Source organism: Trifolium pratense, linkage group LG3 (assembly GCF_020283565.1).
Source record: "Trifolium pratense cultivar HEN17-A07 linkage group LG3, ARS_RC_1.1, whole genome shotgun sequence".
Taxonomy (NCBI): Eukaryota; Viridiplantae; Streptophyta; class Magnoliopsida; order Fabales; family Fabaceae; genus Trifolium; species Trifolium pratense.
Window position 1 is genome coordinate 12930384 of NC_060061.1, and position 17371 is coordinate 12947754.

The 17371-nt window shown below is 32.7% G+C and overlaps 1 protein-coding gene across 1 annotated transcript; it reads right to left on the reverse strand.

Annotated features, from left to right (window-relative positions):
* Nucleotides 1-953: 953 nt before the first annotated feature.
* On the reverse strand, nucleotides 954-13293 carry LOC123916546. The gene is made up of 14 exons (XM_045968018.1): nucleotides 12871-13293; nucleotides 12215-12778; nucleotides 10621-11838; nucleotides 10169-10496; nucleotides 9489-9744; nucleotides 9187-9403; nucleotides 8747-9099; nucleotides 8138-8668; nucleotides 6292-7492; nucleotides 5849-6202; nucleotides 5421-5658; nucleotides 1797-4387; nucleotides 1553-1683; nucleotides 954-1406 (listed from the first exon to the last, which is right to left on the reverse strand). The coding sequence occupies exons 1-14, from the start codon at nucleotides 13006-13008 to the stop codon at nucleotides 1142-1144; spliced, it is 8385 nt and encodes a 2794-aa protein (XP_045823974.1). The 5' UTR covers nucleotides 13009-13293; the 3' UTR covers nucleotides 954-1141.
* Between the last annotated feature and the right edge of the window lie 4078 nt (nucleotides 13294-17371).

The window sequence follows — 17371 nt, forward strand, 5'->3', positions numbered from 1 at the left end:
AAAAACCAATTTTTATAATTTTCAAGATAGATTTTTACTTAATTTACTCTATCTTAATTTTTTTATGTATTCAGGGACATGTTTGTCCCGTGTATGATAAACATTTATCCCACGATTTTATTTTTATATTTATTAATATATTTCTCCTGTATTTTTCATATAGAGTAAATAAAAATAGATTAAAATTGAATGAAAGATAAAAAAAAAATGCTTGTTTCTAAAATTAAAATAAAGATAAACTTTTGTTTATTTAGTGGGAAAAAAAATTGAAAATCTAGGTCTAGTTGAGTTATTTTTAACAAAATATCTCATCTTACGTTTTAAGTCAAAAAAAAATCTCATCTTACGTTCATGTGTCAATTTATTACATTGCAAATTTTAAGAGTAAAATAATAAAATTACATAAAAGGTAGAAAATTTTGAAGATTATTAAGATCGATGAGGACAAATTAACAAACTTGATAGTAATTAATTTTTTAAAATTATATTAGCAGTAGATATTTCTTAAAATAGACTCTTTTTTTGACAAACTTAAAATGCATTTTTAATTACCAATTTTTTTTTTGTCAAATAGCCTAGTAGTTAGAAATTTAACCCTTAAAATGAATAAGTGGGATGTCCGAAATTCAAACTCATATTCCAACATATATAATGCCGATATCCCTACCAACTAAACTAAACTCAAGAAAAATATTACCAAAATATTTTAACAGATACCATTTTAACATTTCCAATTCCAGAAACAAGATGCTTCACAGAAGGTTAACAGATACCATTTTAACATTTCCAATCCCATAAACAAGTTTTGAAGAAAATTCTATTTCATATTAATATTGGTGATATATATAGAAAGCACCATTTAAGTATCAAACTAGTTTTGATTACAACATTGTTTACCTCCCAACACTATCTATATAAAGAGTGGTGAGACTTTGACAAAATTACACCAACCTTGCTCGATGACAAAAGGATGCATTTTCATATCAATAATAAATCTTCAAAAGTTTGTTGCAAAGATTCCAAATTCAGCTAATACCATAACCAGACAGTTTGAAGTGTAAAAACAAAAATTACTACAGCATTTGCATGTACATAAACCTGACAATTTTCATTTCTTACCCTTTTTCTTGTTTTTCTTGGATTAGCTTTTCTTCCCCTTGGCCTTTACATGTCCTGAATTACCTGCACCTTGAGAATTATCATCTTTTGATTCCTTCAAAATATTTTGCTTGTGTTGGTCATCATTGCCTGCTTCAACGCTGGCTTGTGATGGATCTGACTCAACATTGGTATTACTCTTTTGGCAAGCCGAATTCAGTTGATACAAGATGTGTGATACTTTTGATCGTCTCGAAAGAATTTTCTTTGAAATTACAATTAGAGTGTTCTTCTCGATCATCGAATCGCTGGAGAAGAGACAACAAAAAGATTAATAAGTTAAGCAAAAACAGAAAATCATATAGCAATCAATGTCTTAAAGAGCTGATAAGTATTGGAGAACAACCTAAATATTGTTTACAATTATTTCTGACAAGTTACTTATATAACTCACCTCATGCTCATAGCAGCTCGAAGCTGCTTCATTTCATCAAGCAAGCACGCCAACTCCTCCACAACATTTTTGTTTCCCATCTTAATAGGGCTTGACAAATTCAAAAGTTGAATATAATGATCCAAAGCATCCTGGAGAGAATGGAAAAAAGTGAAGGAAAGAAAATCTTGTTATAAAAGAATATAAATATTAACTGTTTGATATAAGCACATTTTATTCGTACATAACAAAAAAATTGGCTGACCTTTATCATTAAGGAATCAGGTGAAACACTATTAAAACATGACACATCAGTTGCAGACACGAAATTTTCCAGCCGATTCCAAAAGCAGTCAGCATTTATAGACCTGTTAATTTCATCTTTTATCTGTCCATCTGATGCCTGATCTGAGACAGAAGTAGAGCTTTCATTTGGAAGGTTTGAAGAAAACTCCTTAGATGTTGAATCCAAGGCTTCTGTTGTGGTGTTCTCTCCCACACTGTCAACTCTAATTGGAAATAACATTTCTAATATGAGCTCTCTTTTTTGGCATATCGTTAAATCCACAAACACAGCTTCTGAACACACAATTTCGGGAGAATCGTTCTGAAGCTTAGCAATCACCAAGGGGTTGCCAATCACATTAAATGCCTCAGCAAAGACTTCCAAACCCATCTGTTTCTTTCCTTTTTGAAGAACATTGCAGAATTCTAATGGCAGATGACAGGTTATATATCTCTTCCCCAACAAATTGCGAAGTATTTTGATATAATTCTCACTTCCAGAGCCGAGATGAAGCAAACACATCGAAACAACACATCGCAGGAGAAGTGATGGAAAATAATTCTTCACATCCAAGTTTGAATTTTTAATCCAGGTTATGGTATCATCATGATCACAAACAAACACCTGTAGGATTGTGCCAATAAAATCACGGGCAATGTCTAATTCATCAGACATGAAGGTCAAATTTGAAAGGGAATTTTCATCCTGGCAAATAAGCCACTCAGTGAAAGATGATTTTGTCGCATACATGAACCCCTTCCAGCAAGATGTCAACAGCAGTAGCCGTTCAACAAGATACATAAAGCAACTAGGAGATATATAGTCAACTTGCTGTTTCCAATTCACACTGAAAGTATATTGCAAAGCTACGTAAAGCTTAAAAGTGCAATGCATCTCTAAAACTGCTTTATTGTGCGATTCATCTCCTGAATACAACCGTATGCTTTGAATGAAATCTTTCCAGGGTTCGTTGTCTTCAAACCTTGAAATAACTGGTACAAGCACATCATCTTTTACATTAGCTTTACAAAGAACCATAACTACTGCCCTTCCAATTTGACCATAGGTCAATGGATCTTTCCGTTTAGTGTTTTCACGGATGACTTCTTTCATAATATCTTGCCAAGCTTCGGTTATCCTTTGATAAACCATTTCTTTTTCCAGTGATTTCTTCCAGTCAAGGGGAACTACATGGTGGAATAAACACTCAATTGGCAGTCTGTAACTTCTCTCCAATGTTTCCAAGTTACTGTGGCCGTGGCTAAAACATTTGGACTTGAGAAGGAATTTTGAAACCTCATAGATATGCAATAAAGACTGTACTTGACAGAATTTGGAAAAAGCTTTAATAACTGAAAACTTGTAGAGTGCATCTAGGTTGCGCAAGACATCCATGCCAACAGAAAGTAACTCTGAACTCCAATAACTCTGAGCAGAAGAAACTAAAGGTTGAACATCAACAGAGACTATCTTACCATTCTTCTTTAGCAATCTATCTCCTAGTTTCATCACCCAGTTAGCATCAGGGATGAGCAAAAGGTAAATGTCATTTAGATTATAAATACGCTTCAGAACACCCAAATAATTCAATGCAAACTTTACATAACTGCTGTGCTGATGAAGCTGCTCTTGAGTTTTGAAATTTGAAAGGGATTCCAGCATACGAACAATGTTATCCTTCCAACATGTCCAACAATAAAACAATGTCTCCACAGAAAATTGATTCTTCATAATCATGCCATCGACCGAAGCATCAAATATATTCTCTTGCCAGACATACTTAGAGGAGTTCAACCAAAAATGCGAATCCAGCAGTTTCCTCAAACATAGCACTTCCCCTCTGATACTACTATGGATGCGTGAAGATTGCAACTGATTCATTATTTCAAAGTTGTTGTCATGCTTATTTGACAGTATTTCTGCTTCTGTAAATGCAAGCTCATAAAAGTTGCTTGACACTTCCTTTGCAAATGTCAGCGCTCGTCCCAAAAGCTCGGCCTTAGGTGTAAACTGCTTTAAGGGCCATGCTTTGCTTCCTCCAGACCAAAGAGATTTTGCAAGTACATAGAAAAACATAAGTTCATATGCTTCCAAGAATTCACCAGCTTTACCTAGCAAATCAGCCTCGCGAAGAATATCACCCATCATCTTAGCAATATTTACAGCCTCCATAAAGTTTCCCGATTCCTCTTCTAATTCAAGAAGCTCATCAAGTAAGCTTAATGATTGTAAGAATCCACGCTTCAAATCCATCGAATGAAAAGCTCTAACAAATTTCATCATGGATTTGATATCTTTGTTGCCAAAATATTTCCGGGCACAATTTTCCAGAAAATTCTGTTCAATTGCGTACAGATCACGACTATTAGCACTTTCATTTTGTTTCCAATGCTGAATGTAATGTAAGCCAGTGTCAAACAATCCACCTTTTGCACAAATATTCAAACAATCCGAGAAGAAACTTCCTCTAGCATACACTTGAGCTGCCATTTCATGACAACCAGCTAAATAAAAGCAATCGCCTGCCCTTTTCAAATCGGGCTCTTCACATTTTTCCAAGTAAAGCTTCCCTGTTAGCAGAAATAAGATTAATTTTGAAGAGTAAAAGTTCATAATGCAAAAACTATCCTAAAAAAAAGTTAAGCATTATTGAAAATAGTGAATAGTTTTAATTAAATAGTCAATTAAATAGTATCAGTAACTAAAACAAAAGTTAGGCATTATTGAAAATAGTGAATGGTTTTAATTAAAGATTTGTCTGGAAAATTTAAGTCTATAACAAAAGCTATATTTAGATGTAAGGTGTAATTTTTAAACGAATATGCATATATCTATTGTATCTTGAAGCTCTTAGTCATAAAAATAATCTTGGTACAGATTATATACTAGTACAGATTATATCTTGAAGCTCTTAAGCAAAGCATGTGGCTTAATATACAATTCCCTTCCATAAATGATTTCAGGGATGATTATAATAGGTAATAACATCTAAAAAAATTCAAGCGAGCTTACTTTGATACTTGTTAGTGTAAATGAATTATCAGTGCTTTATGGTAAATCTAATCATTTTTTAACTACATGAAATAGTTCTTAAAAAGGGTAAACTAAAGAAACAGTAAAATGAGGATTGCAAAACTTGGAAGAAAGATGCCCTGCTATATTTACAATACAACAAAGATGCGAACATAAGCCCTCTGACCCTTTCTCCCTAAACAACCTTTCAATAAAGATGGGAGCATAGAAGTGTAGTCCTGTTGTTTAGTGTTCAACTGTTAATGTTAACATTGAAGAAGAAATTTATTAAGCATCCCAATACCACAACACATAAAATCAAAATCAACGAGAACAGCTTCCAAATGTTGGTGTCCAATTTTATATCACAGAAACACTCGTTACAAATATTTATTACGTGTTTTGATTTGTATATTTATTAGTTAAATTAAATGAACTTTCTTCATTTTATATTCTTGAGAAGATTCAAACTACCGTCACAGCAATCACCGCAAATGAGCATAAAGGTACACTTACTATTTATGTTCTAATATGATATCCTAATACTTTTCAATATCCTACCACCGCAAATGCTAAAGCTGAATTTCATACCTGCTCTTTCATAGTCCCCCAAATCAGAAAAACATTGGGCAGCAGACTCGGCCATTCCTATGCTTTCAAAAATTTCAGCAGCTTCCCTAAGCACTGCATTTGCATCTTCAGGATTCAAGTCATGTAAACGGTTTGCAGTTGCCCTAAGGCCAGCAGCCTTAGACTTTTTTTCCCAATAAGAGTCCCCGGCTCTTTCAAAACACATTGTAGCCATCTCAAAGTTATTTTGATAATATAACTGCAAAGAATCAGTCACAATAATATATCATTTGGAGCAACAGAATAGTAGACAAAAGAGGCAAATCTAAAACCTTGGCATTATGCTTTACACATAATAAAAGTATAAAATTATTAGCGATATAGCATAAAAGTATAAATCACAATACTAGGAAAGCGAAATGAATATAATGGTCGACTATTAAAACAACCTTTTTGCCACGTGACTTCCATTCTTCTGGACTACTTGCAACTTTCATTGCCTGAGCAAGTGAATCATCCAGTTCTTTGAACTGTACAAGACATTTCCTTTTCCAATAATCAAACATAGGTCTGCAATATTCTTCTGTAGTCTCGCATATCCACAATCTCTGTCTTGTACGAGTTATAGCCACATATAGCTGCTTCAGCTCTGAGCACAAAATATTGTGTTTGGAATCATTGAAACTTGGAAAAGACTTGGATTCTGTATGTTCCAACATATCTTGTTCATTCATATACTCATAAATCACCCTCCATCGATTTTGCAAAGGTGAAGTGCCAAAAAAGTTGTACAACAATACATCCTTCAAAAGAACACACATGGCCATTAAAAAAAATAAACATAACATTTTTACAAAAATGAATCAGATTAATATAATGATTTTTAAACTACCTGAAACTCTAGCCCTTTGCACTCCACAATAGTTAGAACAAGAGCTTGTTTCCCAACATATTCCAAAATTTCTTTTCGCGCATAATCATCGCGTACCAAAATTACTTGCTCCGCTCCAAAGCCAACAATTTTCCCGCTCTGATGTCCAGTGTTGCCAAAAATAGTTACAATTGCATTTTTTCTGCTCCCACACTCAAGAATAACTGGAGCTTCCCCGTATATCAAACTGGTCTCAGGCTTCAAAACATCAATAGAATGAGGGAAAAATCGGAAAAGAAGCTCAATGGTGCTCTGTGATAATTTCAATACTCCAGCATGAGTCCGAAAGTTTTGATTCAACAAAAATGTTTCTGAAACTTTCATTTTATCTTTTCCTTTCTTATAAGCACTGCTTTTTGATTCTTGCACAAACTTCTTGTAAAAGAGAGATTTTATATCCTGGAACCTAAAATCAATTCCCCTTGCTATGGTTTGAGCAGTATCCCCACAAAAAACAAAGCCCTCATCTACATTTCGACACACATATTTAAATAAAGCAATTTGACTCATGGTTAGATCCTGCACTTCGTCTATATATACAAAGTGAATTTCATCACCCTCATATTTGTTAATTCTGAGTCGGCGATGAATGTCAGCAACAATATCAGCCAAATCAAAATCCCCTTTATCCATCTTCATTTTTTCATAACTTTGATAAATATCATATATGATTTCCCTTTTCTGCTTGCTTAAACTTGAGGATCGGTTTTCAGACAAGGAAAGATAATCTTGACGGCTTAACTTCCCTTCACCAGGCTCCAAAGATTGCATGCCCCCTTTTATATGAGACACTATTTCAGTGAACACTCTGGATGAATCTAGTGTCTTAGTATATTGGGAATTGAAATGTGGCCAATATAACGAGTCAAACCTCTCATAAGTCACCTGCTTCTTCCTTATAAAAGTCTCAAAAGCAACAGATCTTACACCAATGTTCTCACTTAGAGAAGATAGATCACTAAATCTTTCAAAATAAGAATTCCCCACAGTCCCATCAAGCATCATTAGAAATTTCTGAAATGTAATCACAAGTGGATATGATTCGGCAGGAATATTAACAAAAGAATCTGGTAAATTCTTAAACTGTATTGATGTATCAACATCAACTATATCTTCCTCAATAGAACAGCTTTCTGCAGAAATATCCCCACCACAGATGAATCTGTATGTACATCATAAGTAATATTAGACACCAATTAAATACTAAATAGAAGCCTCTAAAATAAATGAAATTAAAGTGAACTCAGCAAACACACATGAGGGACATAATTATTTCAAAAGACATGTGATACTATAGTAGTTACTAAAATTAGAGAGTTACAACAGTGTATCTTTAACACCATTACCTAAATTATTGTAATTAGGGTGGCAGGTAACAAAGTGGGTTAGTAGTCAAAAGATACAAAGCTAAAGATTGAAACCTGTGTATACACCTTATCGTGCATTTCACCACTGAAATTACAATTCATGAACCAAAAGTTTGGGTGAAATCATTTATATTTAAACAATGAGTAGAATTTTTATTCAATAGTAAACATATTTTGGTCTAAAAATCCGTATTATTAAAAAGAATATTGGTTGGTAAATATGTATGATAAAACCCACAAAATCAACGTAATAAATCACAAAATAATTACAAGGAAACTATAAAATGATGTAGGCAACCAACAAAAATTATATGAAAATGAAATCAATTAAACAGAAATTGTCAGCACAATGATAATTAACGTGGATATATTAAAGGTACAATAACACAGGTTAAATAATTACAAGAATTCAATAAGGTCCGTATGTTAAAGTTACATACCTTTTCATTCTAACAACCTGATGTTTCACTGCTTGACAAAGTTTAGGACTCACTGTTACAAATAGTTGGTGTAAGACAGGCCTGTCATTCACAGTAGAACTGTCTTTATACTCTTTATCATAATTCAAACAAGGAACTTCAACACTCTTAATTCCATATGCTTGTTCAAGAATCGCATGGTGCAATTCCTCCTTTTTAAATAACTTCATGGTCAAAACAGTGGTTTTCCCGGTTCCAGAGCGACCCAATACAAATGTACTTCTAGGAAAGAGTATTATATCATGTTCTTCATCTGATACTTCAAAAGGAAGTTCCAGTTCATTACTATTACTATCTGAGAGAAGGTGGCTAACCACAACAGATGATAAAGAATAGAATTTCATCAGCAAAAAACTCTCCTCAACCTTCGAATTCTCAACATATATTCTTTGATCGCAACAACCTGATCCAGCTTCATTTCCATTATTATCAAGATTCTTAATTTTGATGATTTCTGTTGATTTTTCCCAAATCATTGGGACCTCCATCTTCCTAGAAAAGATGTAAAACACAAGCTATTAGTCAGCTAAAGCTTTTTAGGTGTAATAAAATGCAAATCAAAGTACTTACCCATCAAAACATTGCTCACTGCAGCGACTTATAAAATCATCAGTATAGCTTCCAAAAATACTATCAAGACGCTTCACTACTTTAGGAATATCCTCTGGAGGAAGAACATCCCATATCCTTAAAACTTGAGAGAAATTCGATTCTTTTACTACGTCCTTTGAACAAACAACAAAGAGACCTTCAACTTTATATTGCTTTAACATCTGGGACGAATTTCCACACAGCAAGTCTACTTTTATCCTTTTTGGTCTCCACCCAGTAGAGAGTTTGAGTAAGAGGCTAATGACCGACTTCTTTGTCCTCTTTGATGGAAGATTTTTAAAAGACTTTAGAAAGTTATCACTGAAAAGAACCTGCACAAACATAGAAGGAGGAATATGAACTGAAGGTCAAGAAAATGATCACAATAAGTAATATTACAAGATCGGAAATCCAAATACCTTCCATCTAGAGTTTCTAAAAATGACACTGTCGGCATTAAGCAAATCATCAAGTTGGTCCAGCTCTTTCTTGGCATCCCATATACTTTTTGCTAAATCCTTGTCTTCGTCAGCATTAAAGAAACATTGACGTTTTTTAGCATCAAGCACCAAAGATTTCCATACGTTTTCCTGACTTACTAGGGTCCTTTCATTTCCCAATATCCATAAACAATGCCTGTTGAATATGAAAGCAATAGAATTGAGGCCAAAAAAAATGAACAAAAACAAATGCAATTGTAACAGTGCATAGTAGGGTCTACCTTGCCCTTGTAAGAGCAACATTAGTTCTCTGGTTATTGGAGATGAACCGGAGTGAAGTACTGCAATCAGTTCTAACTGTTGATAAGATGATTATGTCTTGCTCTCCACCCTGAAAACCATCAATTGTTTTTACTTTCACATCAAAACCTTCGTGCTTATCATACTTCTGTCTCAGCATATCCTGAATTGCAACAACTTGGGCAGCATATGGAGACACTACACCTATACTGAGGTTCTCGTTTGAGTCAAACCATGCTGCATCATTCCAGGTAAAAGCATTAAGAGGGGCATATTTTTCTATTAGAAAATATGTTCACTCTAATGAAGCATTAAATCTTTTTGATAATATCATGTACCTTTTTGTCATTTGATCGAGGGTTCTTATAGGAAAAAACCATTTAAAATATAAAACATTGTTTTCCCGAGACAGTTCATCACATTATAAATACTAACATCACTTTAAAAAAACACTAAAAAAAATTACTCCTCTTATTAACCTGCTATGCGAGGAAAATGAAAACACTAACATGATACACATTGTTAATACTTGAAATGTCACCTAAAAGCAAATTCTAGGAATATTTTCTCTACAGACTAGTATAGTCCTGTGCAGGGAATGAGTAAATTCTAACATGACAAATCACAGCAGAGGATTTATATACACATTACACATACAAACCTCTAAAGCAATTTCTGATTATTTTCATCACAACTGCCACTTCAACCATATTTTTCCGGCTTCGTCCAGCATCATCAAACTCTTCGGTGCCACCAATTATATTTATAAAGGAATATGGACCAAACATTGGCCCTGGGAGATATTGTTTCCTGTAGTTCTTTGCGATAACATTTGGAGCATCCAGAATTTGGTTCAAATAGAAGCATGAATTAGGAAAGGAACTAATTGCTGGATGCATCCTGTACTGTATATTGAGGAGGTGATTTGGATGACCCAATGTGCTCAGTCTCGCAAATAAACTTCTTCCAAAACCGACTTCAGAAGAAACCTTTAGACATATCAAGGACGAGAATTAGTATTAATTATCAATAAAATAAAAAACTTAAACATTTGTGAAAATGTAGGTACTGTGGTACTAAATTAACTAAATAAGACATTTTTAGAATACATACACTACTTTCAACCAATGCTGGAAGCTGCCGTTCATCTCCAACAAGAATAGCATGGTTTATGTCTGGAAGTAGTAGAGGTATGATGGATTCACATTCCTTCAACTGTGCGGCTTCATCAATCACTAAAACATCTAGAGGTTCCATGGGAACAGAATGCAGCATAAAGGAGCTGGTAGCAGTGGAAAATATTAATGAAGACGCTTGTAAACAGAACTCTCTGATTGACTCTTCAGTCACAACATCTGGAAGGTCGAGGGCACCAAGTGAAACTTTAAGGGTTCGTAATAGAGAAAGGCATTCAGTTCTGCTCTGGTGTAATGAGTATTCAGCAGCACTTACTACTACCGACTCAAAAGAACTATCTTGACTCTCTGGAGGAGAGAAAAGTTCTTCAAGTTTTTCAGAACAAATATTATTTTCAAACAACAAAGCTTGAAATGAACCGAGTGAGTAAATAAGACGGGCCAAATCTTTCAAGTTATGTTCCATAATACAACTTCTGGCTATATGAGTACATAAAATGGAAATACAGTCTCTGAGGGGCAAAGCTATAGACAGAAACCTTTGTCTGACAAACTCGATGAAAGATTTGTGCATCCCCACACCAGATTCTGAAGGATTGTCATCTTTTGATCCGTTAGAATTATTAACATCAATTTCTTGTTCCTTTCTCATCTCATTCTCAATGAATATATGATAATCGGAAACACAGTTTTCCAGAAGAGTAATCATTGAACCAAAACAATATTTCCAACCATTAGGTGGGGTGAAACACAGTATGAGCTGCTTGGCACGATAGTCCAAATATATCTCTTCAATTTCTGCACCAACTTTGAGCCGCTCATGATTCCCAAACAATAGCATGTCTCCTAAATTACAGAACAAAGCATCGGAATTTCCATCAAATGATTCTCTCACCATGCTCAAGACACGCGATGCCACTTCCTTAATGGCAATATTAGTTGGAGCACAAACAAGAGTCCTACAATTCATTTTGAATAAAGCAAAAAGCAGTGTGCCCAAAGTTTTTGTTTTTCCGGTTCCTGGTGGTCCCCAAATAAGATCTACGGTAGACTTATGATTGCAATGAAAGGAAGAAAGGCAAGCAGAAATTGCCTTGTTTTGCGACTCATTCAACTCAGATGACAACCTTTGATATGTTTCATCATCTCTAAGAGCGTCAGTCTTTGGTGAACAGTAATCACAACTTTCGTCAATCTGCACCCCAACATTCATCGGCAAAAACTAAATGTCAAATTATGTCATACTTAGAAATAGTCACAGACTCAATAAAAATAAACAAGAAAATGTAATTCACATATTCATAAATAATTAAGCAATAATACTTCTAACCACATACTTTCTGCAAAAGTGTTACAAATAACTATATAAAACAATCAACAATGAATATCAAAATAACAACCATATAAAACAGATACTGTATTCTTACAATGCATTAATCAGCTTACAATAAAAACATTAAGGTTGTTGCATTATAACAATGAACTTCACTACAGTAATTATGCTCTCAAGTTAACAATCAACAAAAATTAACAATCAACTCAAATCCTTAACATAAAGACAACTTTCTTACCACATCACTAGCGCACAAAATCCTCTCAATCAGCTTTGAATCTCCATTCATATGCAGTGCTTTCCATATCCTTCTATTAGGCGTTATATTCGTCAAGAATATAATAAACAAAGACTTTTGCCCCATTTCATCAATGTCAATGTCCTTAGAAGCAATCACTTTAAAAGTAGACATAAGTTTAGTATCATCATCATCCTCCTTAATCTCCTCATCAAGAATCCCAGCAGACAACACAAAACTCCACATCTTTCCTGACCTTGTTAAATCATTAACATTTTCGGGTTTAAAATCGGCCAAAATAAAAACATCTCCAAACAATGTTTTGTATAACTCTTTTCCATGACCAGCAGACCTATTTTTCCAAGTATCAGTTTTCACAACATAGTGATTCCTACCATATGAATGTGACAGTTTCTGTTCAAGAGAAACCACTTCAGCATAAGGTGAACTAGACAAAATCTCCATACAAGAACATAGTTGTGCTCTAGTATCATCCAACAATGGATACACAAAAGACTGAAAATATTGTTCAATTGATTTGAACGATAAATCAATATGATCCACCTACAAAAAAAATTAATTTTTTTCATTAAAAAAATAAATAAATAAAAAATAAAGATAGTGTGTGTGATAGAGTAAGAGAAGAAAGATGAAACCTTGTGCTTGTAAAGATCTTCGTTGAAGATGTCTTGAAGAGACCAAGAAAACATGGTGTTAATGAAGGTGTGATCATTATAGTAAGTAGGTTTCTTCTTCTTCTTTCTTGAACTTGAAGTTGAACTTGAAGGATTCATTGTGTTTTCTTCCTAATCAAAAATTTGAAGAGGTTTTGAGTGAAGTAAGTAGAAACTTGAAAATGGAGAACACACAAAGTGAACTTTACTAGTTGCCTAGTTGGGCATTGCTATATGGTGCGAATAATTTTTCGCGTAAAAGACACGAACAGTGCAATTTGGTACATTTGGCTTTCAAACTCTGCTTGTGTTCTACTTTTTTTACAAAAAAAAAAAAAATTAAACAGTCAAAGTATAATATACACTCATCTGCTACTTTTCACCTCTTGCTTGACCGTCTCATCTACAGCAAAATTTTTTGGATACTCATTTTAGTGACAATTCATATTAAATATTTTTATATTCATATTGCCTTTATTTTAGTATTTTTATATTCATATTATGTTGGGACATATTGAGGTAGCAGCGGCAGATTGCTCTTTTGGATGATAAAAAATGCAAACAACGGAGCCTAGCTAATAGTGCATTCGCGTGATTTCGACGAATTCGGTTGTCATACCAAATATTATTATCCTTACTAGTTAGACCAAATGCATTTCTTAATGACTAAGAACAGGAATAGAGCAAATAAAAAGGTCTCTCCTTTCTTTCTCTTTTCCCGAAATGATTTTGGTACGGTAAAGATTTGAGTGGGATAGTGTGTGTGTTTTGGAAAAATAAAGTAACTTTTCAAATAAGGATAAGTTTCTTTACCGGTGTAAAACTATTTTTTTTAACCCCACACTTTAAGATAAGATAGATAATTACGATTATTGAGGTTTGAACTTCGGTCACTGCATATATAATGTAATGTCTCTGCCAACTGATAAGTTTGTAGTACTTAGTAGTACCATTTAACCTATATTTTTCTCCTATTTTTTTTCCTTAGAAGTAGTTAAGGCAAACAACAATTTTTCAAAGCTTTAGTAAGAATAAAACAGCTTCTTTAAAAAAACATATCTTTTAATCTTATTATAATAAAAAAAAAACTTTTAACTTTTTTAAAATAATTTATCAAACAACTTTAATTTTAGTTTTAAATCTATTATTTTTAGCTTTATGATTAAAATAACTTCTACACCTAAAAAAAGTTGGGTCAAACGGTACCTAGAACTATTTTACATTGAGGTATATTGTATGTGCATTAAACTCTTATATTAATTTTATTAGATTTTTTGCGTTTGTGTTTGCTTTTTCCGATCGTTTGGTTGCTACACTCACACACTGGTATGAAGAATTTGGGTTTAATGTCTAAACTCTATAATACTCCGGCTCTAAATATAAAATGCAATATCTCTATTAAGTGAGTATTGTACCATTTTTTAATTAAGAAAAATGTAAAACTTTATGAAAATTAATTTTTAGATTTAATTAAAAAAATTAAGAAAAAAAAACAGACCGTTTCGATTCCTTCATTAACAAGTTTGTATGATTTTTGTCTCATCCGTAAGTTATAAAGTTGTAACCAGCAACATCGCCACGTCGAGGTGGGTCGTTTCTTTTCCTTACCTTTTCAACTTCTCAGCCAAAAAACGTTTTTCTTTTTCTGTGGTGACATTGGTTTTTTTTGGTGGTGCTTCACACCCAAAGCAAACAAAATATATTAGTATTCTAAGCGAGGAATCTCTCCATTTTCAATTCTTTTCATTTCTTCAATTATTATATAGTTTTGAGAATATAAATGCAAAAATGTGATATTAAGTGAGTCCAAATATTTTTCATATACCCTATAATATTTAAAAACTTTGGTAATGGAAGAAATGGAAATAATGAGAAATGGAAAGGATCCCAACTATGAGCATACTATTAAAGAAATTAAAAAATAAAAAATTTAAGTTGAAAATAATAATTTTAAAAAGTATTCAATTTTTAAGACAGTATTTTCATTTTGAGTTTATTGACGGATTTGAAATAAACAGCTTAGTTACTTGTCTTAGGCCTCGTTTGGATTAGCTTATTTTTGAGCTTATGCAAACAACTTATACAATTTTTATGTATTATTCTAAGTTTCTCAAGGTAGTTTATGAAAAAATAGTTTATAAAAATACAATTTTCACTAGTGTGAACTTATAAAATAGCATAAAACTTAATTTATATTGCATAAGCTATTTACGTAAGCTCAAAAATAAGCTAATCCAAACGGGGTCTTAGTGCGTTTGATCTGCTAAAAAATAAGGGACTGGATAGACAACTTCTGTTGTACTGTGTTTGGTTTTAAATCTGTTCCTGGTACTGGACAAACTGGGAGCCAAGGAACAGAACAAAAACTGAAATTCTTATCCCCCACAGAACCACGGGACAACTTTTTGTCTTCAGCACAACTTGTCTAAAATACCAAAATAACATTTTTTTTCACCAAACATCGTACGACACAAATTTGGTTCAATGTCTTAAACGTTTGCTCTGTGTTATTCTGTCTTGTATTGTTCTGTCCAATATTTATATTTTGCAGATCAAACAACCCTTAGTTATCTTATCTATAATTGATTATCAAAATTAATCATAGGTAAAAAAAATTTGGTAAGTGATTATAGCTAAATTTATGAATATATAACTAAACTGTCAGGTTTTTTTAATTCATATTTATAATATTATAAGAATTTCTCCTATAAAAATTTATAATTTTTTAACACAAAATTAATTATATACTATGAATTTTTAAACACAAAGCACTAAAAGATTTATATTTAATTCATTTATAAAAAAAAATAAAAATCTACGGGAGAGATTCCTATAATGATTGTGGAAAAAAAAAGTAAATTTTGAATGACATATAACATGCACAAAATGATTGACAAACATGAATAAAAAGGTGGCTTCTAGGGTGAAGGTTCTATCAAATCCCTCACCGGTGAGGTATTTAAAATATATCAATAGATCAAACGGATGGTTTAGATTTATTAAAAATAAAATTGAGAGCATTTACTCATTGTGACATACAATCTTTCCCCGTCATCTTCCTCATTTATGTCCATGCTCTAACTCAAAATATGCAGAAAATTATAACAAAAATAATGCTTGCAAACATCAAATTTCCAATTATCATGGATTTGGACATTGAAAAATTTCAAAATAAAACAGTACGCAATCAGGAAAATTGATATGGTGTAAAGGAGATAACCACCAACAATTCAAAGTTATAACAATAGGTGTGATTTTTTTCTCAGAAATCAATAACAAATTGATGTTTCAAACACCTTGTAATTGTAATATTCCCAGGTTTTTATCATCAATTTCATCCTCAAATGTATAAATTCAGATTAAAAAAAGAGATTATTAAAAAGAAATTGTGAAGCACTTAAATGGTGAAATTATTTTAGGGCTCTTGTAGATCTTGGCATGAGAAATTGAAACAAGATATTAGAAGTGAAGATTCAACGTGATAAATGTAGAGTTTCTCTCTCAAAATCCATTTCATTCTTACTACAAAACACCTTATTTACTGAATTAATGTAGGGTAAGAGAAAGACTTTATCAAGTGTGGTAATGTCTATTTGTATAACGTACACTTAGATTAATCTAACGGTTAAGTTAAATGGTACACCGGTGAGGGACTTGATAGAGCTCTCACCTTAGAATCCACCGAATAAAAAATCATGATGAAAAATATTTGAGAGATAGAACTTACTAAAAAAATTATAAAAATAAAATTTAAAATATTTATAAGAATAAAAAATATATATAATCCTTCATTTTATTTTTCGGTGAAAATTAGTTACCACTAAATTCAGTTAAAAAAAAGAGTTTAATTAATATGCACCGATAGTGTAAAATAGTTTTACATCATCGTCTAATAAATAACCATCATTTTGCCATGTCATATCAAGAAAGTGGGGTGAAATGGGATGATGTGGCGGAAAACATGGTTGGTATTAGTTGATAGTATAAAATTATTTTACACTGTCGGTGCATATCAATTAAATCCTAAAAAAAGAAGAATGAGAATTCATTTTATTTCTTAAATCAACATGATCGTCCTTTATTATTTCGTGCAAGGTGCCTTGTTCACGATGAAAATGTTGTGTGAGAGGGAAAGCAGACACGTGGCACTCATAATTTATAGTAGCGCAGAAGACAGTTTCTTTGGAAATCATAATACAGTTTCCCAAAAGTGAGTTTGGTTTGGAATATGCTCAAGAACATGAGTGGAGTAGTGCACTACTACAAGAATTAAAACCCCAACTTCTTCGATTAAAATACAACAACTCTATTTGGTAACACAAATAAGCTAGCTTATAATTTATTATATGAGTTTATAAGCTTGTTTTCAAAAATTAGAAGTGTTTGGTAACTACTTTTTTTACTAGCTTATAGCTTTTTTTCAAATGCTATTTCAAGTAGCGTTTGAGCTTATAGCTTATAGTTTTTTATATTTTATTCCATT